The sequence below is a fragment of the Pleuronectes platessa genome, chromosome 14, assembly GCF_947347685.1.
Source record: "Pleuronectes platessa chromosome 14, fPlePla1.1, whole genome shotgun sequence".
NCBI classification, from domain to species: domain Eukaryota; kingdom Metazoa; phylum Chordata; class Actinopteri; order Pleuronectiformes; family Pleuronectidae; genus Pleuronectes; species Pleuronectes platessa.
The window spans coordinates 10,790,115-10,802,721 of NC_070639.1; the positions used below are offsets into that span (position 1 = coordinate 10,790,115).

A 12,607-nucleotide genomic window follows, 5' to 3' on the forward strand; every position below is an offset into this window, starting at 1 on the left:
AGCATTAGAATATATGCTTTAGTATTCAGTCTTTTCTTTTTTGTAAATTGTTGTACTCACTTTGTACATTGATAATGAATTGGTTATCCCTGATGTAAATAATAAAAGTACAAGTTTAAAACTAAATAAAAATGTTGATATATTTTGTTTAACTTTTTGTTAGTCCCTAGCTTTAAAATGTATTGTTATTATTAATATTATTATTTATGTTCTCCTTTCAGTATATCGATGTAGTAATCGCTGCCTTAAAGAAAGATCTCTCAACAGTAGAATAGTTTTCTCTTGTGGCTCGCCTATTAGATGAGCAATCGCAACACACTCAAGATTGATGTTCATGATACCTCTGGCAGTTGAACTACAGTTTGTATCAGTCCAAAACACACGGAAAGGCTCAGTGTCATTGCCACATCTATTGTATTAGGACATGTTTAAAAGGATGATAATGTATCACAGAGTAAAGAAAGCAAACAAAGTTTATTTGGCAGAATAAAAACAAAACTTGATTCAGTACAAATCAAAGAGAAACATTTAAGAAATAAAATTCAGGCTCTAATCAAAACAACCTAAACAGGACTTTTTGCATTTTGTTTGGAAAAGCTTTAAAACGATCACTCTATGGCTACAATGGATACAAAATTAAGAAGGAAGCTGAAAAGGAAGTGGGACAAAAAGAGGAAACAGAAAGTGCAGTGGTAGACATAGGTAAAGAAGAAGAGGAAGTGGCTAAAGAAGAAGTAGGTGAAGAAGAAGGAAAAGGTCAAGATGAAGATGAAGAAGAATAAGAAGAGGAAGAACTGCAATTAAAATAGCACTTTTCAAGGTATCTAATGCTGCTTTACAGAGTTAAACCTCATTCGCGTCAACAACAGTCATAAAAATGAATAGCAGTGTAAAGTGGTGGATCTGAACAGAGTTTCAATGGTGGCTGACAGACTGAAAGTTACTTAAAAAAAATATATAATGTAAAGCAATTTATAGCATGTTGCATTTACTGTGCATCAATATAAAATTGGTTTATAAGTCATACATTCAAATAAATACAATCTAATTTCCAAGACATCTGTATGGAATATTAAAAGGCATAGTGTATGTCAGGATTTGGTTAATTCCCTTGTTCCCCTTCTCTGACAGAATCTCTCTCAGACAGAAACTGTTCGAGGATCTCATCGATTACATTGCACTCAAAATTCACTTGGTCAAGGGACAGAGCAGGAATCGAGGTGATGAGAAGGCGGCCGATGTTCTGCCGATGGTCGATCAAGCTGTGAGAGAGAGATGGATACAAAAAAAGAGGGAAACTTAGATCACTTGTTCTGCTGTGTTTTGCCACAATAGACTTTGTAAAGCTGCTTTCAGACACAGGCTTTTGCCGGAGGGGCTGTATGTGAGAACGCAAAAGTCTGAGTTTCTCCTGCCAGCCCCCCTGAAAAAAACTGAGGATAATGTGTCAATGAGCACACATGAAAAAACAGCAGGAGATCTTACAGCGAGATTTAATGTGAATGAGAGGGTGTTTTGTTGGTATTTCTAACATGCTACAGAAGCACAACTTGAAAAAAACTAAAGAATGCAAATAACTCAAGGTACAAAAAAGAGGAGCAACACATGGCACCGCTGAAGGTGTCAAGAGAGATGTCCTCATCAGTATCATCTTCCCACTCCTCACCAACAGGCTCTGAAGGGGAGCAGGGTGCGCTCACATCCACAGATGTCGGCGTATCGCAGATGCTCCTCTCGAAGTCATTTGCTAGATATCTTTTGGTCGTTGTTGGAGGACTAACAGACCGTTCTCTTTTTTTCCTGCAGTGTAAAGAACGCACTGTTAATATTCTTCTTAAACAAAGTGAATTTCATATTATATTATGCATTTAATATTAAATATATAAAATCATACCTCGGACGGGATTTTGACAGAGAGACCACATTGGAAATAAATGGAAGACCATCGCTACATGAGGGGCTGCAATCTATAGAAAGAAACAAGTATATTTTAATATTTCGATCTAAAGAAACCTCTTCCACCCGCGAACAAACAGTCATTGTTCTTACCAGCTTGTAAAATAGTGGAGGGCCTCACTGGAGTTGAACCAGCATTGGACCTCCTCTTTGGTGTAATGGAGGTGGAAGGTGATTCGACAGTCTATCAAGAAAAACCAAGAAGAATTTTTTACATTTGTAATTGTTTATATTCCTAAATCATAACCAACTTCAAGTATTGACCGTAAGTATTTATCTATCTATCTATCTATCTATCTATCCAGCATCGATCCAAGGGGAGCTGGATTCCATCCCAGCTGACACTGGGTGAGACAGGTCGCAGGTGTATTGCATAGCCAACATACAGAGTCAACCATTCACACTCGTAAATAATTTAAAGTCTCTACATGTCTTTGGATTGTGGGGAGAAGCAAACCCACACAGACACGGTGACATGCAAACTCCACACAGAAACACCTCGAACGGACCGGGATCCTTCTTGCTCTGCGGCTAACAGTGCTAACTATCGCACCGCTGAGCTGTCCCAAAATCTTTATACTGACTCAAAATTAAACACATTTAGTCATTAGCCCCCTTTGTGTGTTTTTAACGCACCACTCACCATTTGACGCTGTTGCCGTTTCAGTTGCCGTTGAAGATCCCTGTTTTCTCTGGCGAGATTAGCGACTCGCAGCTCTTCCTGTCTCCATCGATTCTCCTCCTCCTAAATGAACAAATACCCAAAAGCACAATTAATGATGTTTTAACTTCCAAATCAATACCACCAGTAAATCAATTTCTAATTTCAGATCGGGCCGAGGTGTTACTGGTATCATGTGGAAGAAGAAAATTATGACAGACGATGCATTCCTTACCTTTTTTCTATTCATCTCTTGCTGCTTTTTGTCCATTTTTTCCCTTTAAAAAAATAATAATCACAGAGTAAGTACCCACAAGTAACATATCAGTTCTTATCACGTTAAACATTGGTTAATATGTTTGGGCAGAAGTCATGGCAGAGCTCGAATGGAAATTTGTGACTCACTGTTGTTTGTAGGTCTTGTGGTACGAAGGTTGCTCATCATCAGAGTCCTCTGGCTCCTCCTCTACCTGGCAGCTCCTGGGAGGACAAAATAGATTGAGAGGGAAAACATCAGCAAACATCCAACAAGTAAGAGTGATATTTAGGTTGAGTGGTTTTTCTTTTAATAAACACATGTACCCAAAACTTAGTGAGCATTCCTATGTATGCATGTTAAATTACATTTTAGTGGTTTGATAAAATGTATTTGATGTGTACTTTGACTTTTTAGTTTGGTTCAGGTCTCATCTAGCAACATGGAGGAGGACAGTTCATGAATAAGCCTACGACACCTGTTCAATTGCTTGTTAACACAAATAGCTAATCAGCCAATCACATGGCAGCAAGTCAATGCATTTAGGCATCTAGAAGTGGTGAAGACGACTTGCTGGAGTTCAAACCGAGCATCAGAATGGGGAAGAAAGGGGATTTAAGTGACTTTGAACTCATGAAGCATGCATCCATCCTGTCTTGTATCCATCCTGCCTTGTATCAACGGTTCAGGCTGGTGGTGGTGGTGGTGTAATGGTGTGGAGGATATTTTCTTAGCACACCTTGGGCCCCTTAGTACCAATTAAGCATTGTTTAAACGCCACTCCTTGTTGAATCTATGCTACGAAGGCAAAAGGGGGTCCAACCCCGAACTAGCAAGGTGTACCTAATAAAGTGGCCGGTGAATGTATATCTACAGTCTATGGTGTAGATGTAAAAGTAATCCTACAGGGTCACGTCTATATCCATAAATAGGAATATGAGTATAATTCTCCAGTTATCTTTGTTCATTTTATAACATCAGATAATTATTGTCACAATAGGTTTATTAATTTACCTGAACTGAGGGTCCGGGTTCATATGACAGAACCATTCCTTTGGTAACTTGTCGCAGTCAATCCCATCGGGGAGTTTTCGCCACTGACAACAGTTATCACACTGAGCCCAGTTCGGATCTGGTCGCTTCCTGAGGACACAGACAGAGAAAAGTATCAGAGTCTGTAGGGAAACAGCAGACAATAATGCATGTTGAATACAGATTGAGCAGCCACTGCATGTGTACTAACATGGTATCCTCCACTGGTGTGGTGCTGTTTGGATTATCTTTGTTCTTGCTGTACTGCATTTCTTTCCAGTACTCCTCCAGTTTGGTGGCCATGATGGTCATAGTTTTCCTGTAGAAGACATAAAGCACCTAAGACCTCCATATTCCTGGCCCAGTACTGAGGAATAATTCAATGATCATGACTAGAAATAAATATCAAACCAACATGCTCAAAACTGAAGAGAAAATGTATGCAACTACCTGTACTGATCTGTCTCATCGAAGCTCTGTTTGTTGTGGTTGGGATTAAGATAGTTGCACTCTATTACGCCAATGACCCCAACGCCTTGCTTGTTGGCCTGTAGAGTGAAACGACTCATGAGAGACGAAAAGCAGATGATAACATTTATGATCCTTTGAAAATGTGTTGTCACTGCAGAGGCTCACCCTCATTTGACAGCCCACGCGTTCGTAAGCTTTGATGAGGCGATTCTTGTGATACATCATCATGCCATACTGCTCTTTATTTTTGGTGTTATACCCGAAAGTGATAGGAACGCGTTTGGGCTGGAATTACATTGAAGGAAAACCCAAGAGCAGAGATATAAACACGCATGCAACTATTTGTCCCTAAACATTTATAAATGTTCAACACCTATCAGAAGCTAAAGAGGAAAAGGACTGAAAGGATACCTGGAATGTTGGGTTGTAGTGGTCCTTTCTGATGGAGGCGAGAGTCTTAGCGATGAGCTGAGATTGCACTTTCTGACCTCGTATGACGATCTGCATCCGAGGCTTCAGGTACAAAATTCTGCAATATGCCTACACAACAAATTAATCAATAAGAGCAGAGGAAGGGGACAGAGTCAAGTTGAGAGGTACATCACAGGGATTATGCACAATTAAATGCATTTAATAAAAAAAATGAATTACCACCCTAAAGTTGTATGCCTCTGCCAACCAGTGCAGTTTGAGTTTACATAATTTTTTTCCCAAACTCAAATGGAAGCCACCATGACCTTTACAGACTTTCAATCACCCAAATATAGTCAGTCAATTATTTTGTCTAAATTAACATTTCTCAACAGTTCAACAAACACTTGACCTGTAATTTGTGTGGGGAAAGTGGTGTGGTGCATAAAAACAATGACCTTTAATAATTCTAATGACTGTGTGAGGAGATTACTGCTCCTTACCCGCAGAGAGTAAACACTCTCAGGGATGTATGATGACAATTGAGTGTCGCTGCCCGTTTCATTGATATCCGCTGGAATTCGAATATCGTACCGGTCCTTCTGGAAATCAAATTCTAGTTCTCCAACAGATGTCCTTAAAGAGGAGAAGAATATTTATGTCCATAAATCCATCCATTATCTATACCGTTTATCCTTTGAGGGTTGCGGGGGGAGAAGGAGCCAAAATGGGTCACCGGTCTATCACAGGGCCAACAAACACTCACATTCACACCTAGGGCCATTACGTCTCAAATTAGCCAAAACTGAATATCTTTGGACTGTAGGAGGAAGCTGGAGTACCCAGAGAAAACCTATGCAGGCGTGAGGATAACAGGCATCAAACACAAATCTGAGTATCCTCTACAAAGCAAAGCAAGTAAACATCTAACAAAATTATGTATATTGTAGATAGGGTTGCAAAATTCCGGGAATATTCAAAGCTTGAAACTTTCCATGGGAATTAACGGGAATAAACTGGAATAAACTGGACATTTTGTGGGTAATTTATACTAACTGTATTTACCTTTAATATACAGACATAAATATAAACGTTTTGTTTGTCATAGACTGATTTGAGGCCTGAGGAAACTTTGGGCACTTGACTATATGCTTCTGCATCTTTGCGTTATTCTTAACATAAGTCTTTGCACAGTATTTGTAGATGTACACAGCCTTTCCTTCTACATTGGCTGGGGTGAAATGTCTCCACACATCAGTGCACGTGGCATTATTATGTAGAATAAGATGAGAAAAAATCTTGTAAAAAAACACTAAAGCAATGCCAGAGATATAAATAGTAGGCAATTGGAATCGTCTTATATTTAAAAATTGATGGATAAATGAATAGAAGACATGGACAAAGTAAATTAAAATTGTTAGTTTAAAAAAAAAAAATGTTAACTAACAATTTAGTAGCACTTAAATGGCACTTACTTATAGCACTTTGTAGTTTTACTTTGTAGGAAATTGTACTTTCTTGCTTCTTGTTGTTCTGGGTTTGTACCCTCGGTGTTGAATGCACTTATTGTAAGTTACTTTGGATAAAAGCGTCAGCTAAATTAAATTTGACCGAGAGTGTGGTGTATAGGGCTCGAAAGGGCACATGATCTCCCTTCGCTTTTTCGCGTTGCCCTGTGAGCCTTTCTGTAAAATGAGCGGATCAAGGAAACGAAAAGTGGACAATGAGTGCCGACTGTTTAACACGGAGTGGACAACAAAATACTTTTTCACTGAAGTCCAATCGAAGGCTGTATGCCTGATATGCCGAGAAACTGTAGCAGTTTTCAAGGAGTACAACATCAGCCGTCACTTTGCTAAGAAGCATGCTAACTACGCTAGAAAGCAGTAAACGCAAGAATGGGCGGCTACGGCTCAGAGGTTGGCGGCTAATTTACAGACTCAGCAACATTTTTTTCACCGACAAACTGCGATTCGAGAGTCAACTACCAAGGCGGGTTTTGATAAATTGCCTTGCAAATAAGTGCTTTGCTACTTGTTTAAGGCCAAATCATTTCATGTAAGGATTTTTCCATTTCATCTATATTAGTTCACAAAAACACTCCATCCATCTGATCCTGGTCCGGCCTTTCTGTAAAATTTTAGAACCCATTGTGGCCCGCGAGTCAAAAAGTTTGCCCACCCCTGGGCTAGATGAACAGATGAACCATCCTCAATCAGCATGCTAATATATTTCCCCCAGTAATATCATCGAAACTTACCTGACTAGTCCTGCACACTACAGAAGGCCTAAATAGCTGCTGTAGTGTGCAGGATGCTGGGAATTATCTGTGCATGTGATGGTAGAATGCAGAGTGCAGGGTTAAAATTCAATAGGCAGCATGTGCTGCATTCCATACATCTTTAAAATAGAGTTTTGAATGATGTTTTTATTGCTCAGCGCTTAATTTCCGTATTTTATTTTTTTTTCAAAATTCCCAAAATTCCCGAGCTCAATATTCCCATGGAAAGTTTCCGCCCTTTTGCAACCCTAATTGTAGACAGACCTGCGGAGATTCCAGATGATAATCCGTGTGCCTGTTTTTCCCGGGGACCAGGAGGAATTGATGGCTTGGAGCTCTTTGAGAAGGTCCTCCTGTTTTTTGAAAATGGAATAGCGCAGGATGTGCTGCAGACTGACTTTGTCCTGCTCTCGTACTGAGAGTAAAATCTTCAGTTAAGGATGATTTAAAATAAAAGGTTGGTAGAAACAGAAGCATGATTGATGTATGATTGAGAGGAGAAATACTACATTTTTTACCTATAAATGAATAAACAGACTTAGATGCCTTTTCCATTATGAGACAACTTAAAAAAAGGAATCAGATTATGGTTTTGTACAGTTGCCATGTACTCAATTCACCCTAGTACCATGTTGCCAATGAATCGAGACGATATTGACATATTATTTCATTGTTCTTGGTTTAAATTAATGAATTAGATAAAGGATATACTTGTTTTTGTTTGTGTTTGCAAAGCTGATGATGGGCACACTTATTTGCTCCGCCTCAATCTCTTCCAGGTAGGTCTGAGAGAGCATCCCGATGCATGAAGAGGTCTTTGACTTTGAGAAAACGATGGCGTCTTTTCCAAGACGCATGGATCCAGACTTGAACCCATTGCCATAGATACCTATTGGTGCTTTACCTTTGACAACGGTCTTATCGCTGTACCCAAAGCTTAAGGGAGAAAAATGCAAACATTCTTTCAGTAATGAATCACATTCATAATGGAAAATATAACTTTTCATACTTTGATGTTACAGCTTCTAGGCAGTGGTCAATTACATGTAGGACAATACAGGCATTGTAATTTGACCAACAAGAACAGCCATTACACAACTAATACGAAATGAAAATTTAAGTGAGTCTTCAAATATATAATCTGACATTTCTCCATTTACAAATAAGTGAAAAATTGCATGAACAATCAAAGTTAAGTTTCAATTATTTGTCTGAGTCTGTACCTGAGCATCCTCTGGATAGCTACATCGTTCAGTCCGTCTCCATTATCCATGAAGCTGAGGCATTCTTGTCCATCAACCACAGTCTTATCAATCCAGAACTGTTTGGCATTGACATCAGGATCATAGGCATTGTCTGTGAGAAGGAACATTGTTAGGAGCATTTCATTTAAAAGACATTTCCTTTAGAACAAATAGATGACAACTGGAAAAAAACTGAACCAAATCCCTCCGTGAATATATTAGCACACACATACGCACACACGCAGACAAAACAATCCTTTTGCATTATTCAAATATGTATTCAGTAGTGACTCTACATCCAGGACTGCAGTTGTAGTTTCATTATGAATCGTACTATCTTTTCTCAAGAATGTTGTAATGTTACGTGACCTGTATTGCTTTTTTATTGAAAGTTATTTTTGGTAGTCTTTTGTGATGGCAATTTCCGAGAACATGTCACCTGAATGACATGTACAGATGAGCAAAGAATGAGAGGTGTGTCCTTATAACCCATAGCTCCCTCCCATTGGGTATGTAAAGGTATTTATTACCATCCTGAATACTTATCATGGTGGGAAATATCCTGCGTTCACATCTCTGTGGACGACCCTAGACTGAAACCCCGGATGTGAGCTCCCAACCATTTGCAAAGAGACACCATAAAGTTAAAGTCTCTGAGCGATAATCGTAAACCTAAAGTTGCCCGGTTAGATACAAAATTTGGTCAGTCTTCCACAAACACGTCTGCTCACATCCACAAAGGACAAAATGTCCATTACACTTTCCTCACTCTAGTTGAGGGTGAAGGGCAGAGCTTGTCACACCTTGTAAAGCTATTAAAAGCAAATTGCAATATGTGATTATGGGATAACAAAATTGGATTCATTTATTGTCATTGCAACATAACTCCACCTCAGGCTATTTTGATCTTCTAGTTGGAGCCTTTCTTTAAGAAAATAAAGGGTGGAGTTGTTAAATACAAGGCGGCTGATAAACCTTGTCAAACTGGAACAACAAAGTGATTTTCTACTCTTGCTCTCTCCTTAAACACAATTCAAGTTTCTGAATGAGTTTTGTTAAGTTCATTTGTCGGCTGCAGCTTCCGATATTTTACACATTCTTATTAATTTGACGGAAATTTATCCTATCACAAAAAAATACAAAACATCAGCATATGTGCCAGGCAAGAACCTTAAGGCCTGCAGACCACAGGGGGCATTAATAGAATGAAGTGAAAGTGAAACTAAAGAGAGCTTCACAGGAAAACACAACCTTGCAATGGTGACTCACCTATGAGCTCAGCTATGGCGCTGAATGGCCAGGTGTGGCTGGTGGAGTTGGCGTGAAGATACTTGGGAGAAAGCTGCAAGTGGAGTGAATGTTATACTGTAAAATGTGATAATATGTTCACAGAGCTGCCAACTTATCAAAAAACCTTGGAGTGAGATTTTGTCGGGGGTGACCAACATTTTGCCGCGCACACAAGCCACACACGTTGGTGGCTCAAATATCAGGGAATTGTTGGAATTTGGCGTTGTATCCATGTTGTTCGCTGCATTCTGGTGGCCTTTGGGGCCCGAAGTCGTTGATAGGAGCGGCCGACTGGAGATGGACAACATTGGTTACATTCTGTGACGCAAAGACATAGCTGAAGGTCCACCCCCAGGAAATGTTGGTTTAAGTAGATGTTGTTTCCTGCATTCTAGTGGATTTTTGGGTGGTATGCTAAAGATGTGCAATACCTGAACTTCTTCTGATTCATGTTCCTCTGATCATGACTTGTAGGGCCTTCTAGCCTTGAGCTGAACATTCAACCAGAAAACTATTGTTGTGCCTCAATGACCACAATATAGCCTAATTAATAGACCTTTGTTTAAGATTTGACCAAGGTAGGTTGATTGACATTTTGATTACAATGGTTTTCAACTAATTCTGAACTGAAACCTAACCTATATTTTAAATAATTGTATTCTTAAGAGCAGTTAATGATTTATGTTCGCCTCCCACCACACTTTCCATCAGACAAAAAAGTGCAACAAATAAAGTGCTTAAACAGTAGCCTTTTTAAGCAACACAATGGACCCTCTTCCCCAAAATAAAATTTGTCTGGAGCCGCAAAACATATTTGATAACAAAGCTAATAAAGTTTTATATAAAGTTATATTATACTAAACTATGGTTTGTTGCATTTATGAAATTATCGAACAACAATAAAGAAAACTGTTGACATTTGATTGATATTTTTACCTGTTACAACAAAGGAAAAACCAAACGCTTATGAAGAGAAGAAAATACACAGGCAAGTGTCGGCCTACTTTGAAATAAATTAAACACAGACCTTTGTAGGGTTATTTGAGTCCTCCCCGTATTTGTGGAAAATGTATGAAATAAGAAGTACCCTATTTTTAAATAAATAAAAACATATAGATGCAGCCTAATAGCTTAAAAATATATATTTTAGTTGGCGAAATATTTAAACGAAAAGTGAGAGCAGGTCAGGCTGGAGGCGGACACAGAAACTGCAGCTCGGTAGAAACCAACTGCAGCTTCTGCTCTGATCAAGACGCTGAGCTCTGATCAGCTGAGACCAGAGAAACTCTGTGTTTTCACTGTTTCCACTGAGCAGCCGGTGAGTCAGTGACCAGCTCCTTCACGTGAACGAGCTCTGGTCTTGTGTCTCTGAGCGAGTGCGCGGGGCGGGGGGCGGAGCCTCGGGGCCGGTGCGCTATCTGGGGCACACACACACACACACACTCGCCCGCTCCTGGTACTTCATGACGGCCTGATACGATGATGTTTTAAAAAATGATCGTGACTTAGTCAACCACCAACATTTTCGTCTCGTCTCGTCAACAAGTTAAAATAGATTTAGTCATGCGCTTCACTTAAAAGATCCAGGTTTTTTTTGGCGTGAGAAATTGGATGTGTGGCGTGAGTGCGTGTGAAAACATGCAAAAGCGTGTGTCACACGGCGGAAGCGTGAGAGTTGGCAGCTCTGTGTTCAATGTAAATGTGTTGGGTGATGTTGAACAGGGAATATTGTCAAAAGTTGCTCCATCATTTGGAAGTCAAATGAGGAAACTGCAGGAAATGGAGTCATTGGACATCTGTGCATTGTATTGACTTACGTCTTGCTTATGCATTCAAATACACTGCACACACACACTTCCTGTTTCCTCACGTTCCTTTCCTTGATTTACTGATTCAAAAACTTAAATCTATATCTCTTATATACTGTAGTATGAGGAGGTAAGACACATAATTGATGGACCTCAGACTTACACAACTGCAGATAAACAAGAGTTTAAAACCACAACCTTCAACCAGGAGCAAAAATAATAATCATCATAATTTTACAGAATAAACCTCGAGACGTCAGGTTCCACAGCAAATCACAGGAGACAGCAAGTGTCCACTCTGTTTTCCTAACTAGTTCCTAGATCAGCTGTCAACACACGCAACCCCAGCCTCCAGTAGAGTGTGAATTTACAGGTATTTAAACGTGTTACCTACAACACACGTGACCGCGAGGACCATGCTAGTGCCGGTCATCAGTTTGTAAAAGTTCATATCACTGACAACCCTGGAAAGAGGAATAAATCGCGCTCACCGTGCTCAGCGGAACCCCGAGATCCGTCCGCGCCGCCATGTTTTCATATATCCAGTGGTTGCGGAAGGAGGAGGTGACAGCACAGCCGGGCTTCAGCGTCAACGCCTAATGACGCGGCTTTATTTTGAAGGAATTACCTTCTGTCTCTGTCAACCTGAACTAAAGTTATTCTTCTTTTAATCATTTATCATACATGGATATTTATTTAAATTATATTTATTAATTCTGACTTATCTTTTTTGTTTTTTGACCGATAGATGTTTGTTTTGCACATTGACATATATGTCAAAGTGACCAATACATATATATTTAAAAGTATTTATTATATTTTACATTTAGCTACGTCCCTATCATTAAAAAGTATGGACCATCTTTTTTTAATTTTAACACACACAGATACATACACACACACGGTTCATTGTTCACTATGTGTAGGAGGACTGAACCACCAACAATGAATGGCTTTATTATATTTGACCTTTAGCTACGTCCCTATCATTTAGGACGGGGTAGAGTGGTCGTCCTGCAATAAAAAGGTTGACGGTCCATCCTCACTCTTCCCCATCTGCATTCCAAAGTGTCCTGGGGCAAGATACTGAACCCCTAAATGGCCCCTCGTAGATGTTGAATGCACTAATTGTAAGTCGCTTTGGATAAAAGAGTCTGCCAAATGACATGTAATGTAATATAGATGTATGGACTATCT

At 39.5% G+C, this 12,607-nt stretch overlaps 1 protein-coding gene across 3 annotated transcripts; it reads right to left on the bottom strand.

The window, feature by feature from the left end:
- Positions 1–455: 455 nt before the first annotated feature.
- LOC128455573 (MORC family CW-type zinc finger protein 3) lies at positions 456–11,957 on the bottom strand. 3 transcript variants are annotated; one of them, XM_053439243.1, is made up of 18 exons: positions 11,902–11,956; positions 9,582–9,654; positions 8,292–8,424; positions 7,973–8,004; positions 7,333–7,483; positions 5,291–5,423; positions 4,788–4,916; positions 4,542–4,661; positions 4,356–4,453; positions 4,117–4,224; positions 3,888–4,016; positions 3,023–3,097; positions 2,853–2,895; positions 2,600–2,701; positions 2,050–2,140; positions 1,895–1,967; positions 1,667–1,800; positions 456–1,262 (listed from the first exon to the last, which is right to left on the bottom strand). In XM_053439243.1, the coding sequence occupies exons 1-18, from the start codon at positions 11,938–11,940 to the stop codon at positions 1,258–1,260; spliced, it is 1,668 nt and encodes a 555-aa protein (XP_053295218.1). In that variant the 5' UTR covers positions 11,941–11,956; the 3' UTR covers positions 456–1,257. The 3 variants fall into 3 exon arrangements, with proteins under 3 accessions (XP_053295218.1, XP_053295216.1, XP_053295217.1); XM_053439241.1 differs by having other exon boundaries at positions 7,333–7,489; positions 7,778–8,004; XM_053439242.1 differs by lacking the exon at positions 9,582–9,654 and having other exon boundaries at positions 7,333–7,489; positions 7,778–8,004; positions 11,902–11,957.
- Between the last annotated feature and the right edge of the window lie 650 nt (positions 11,958–12,607).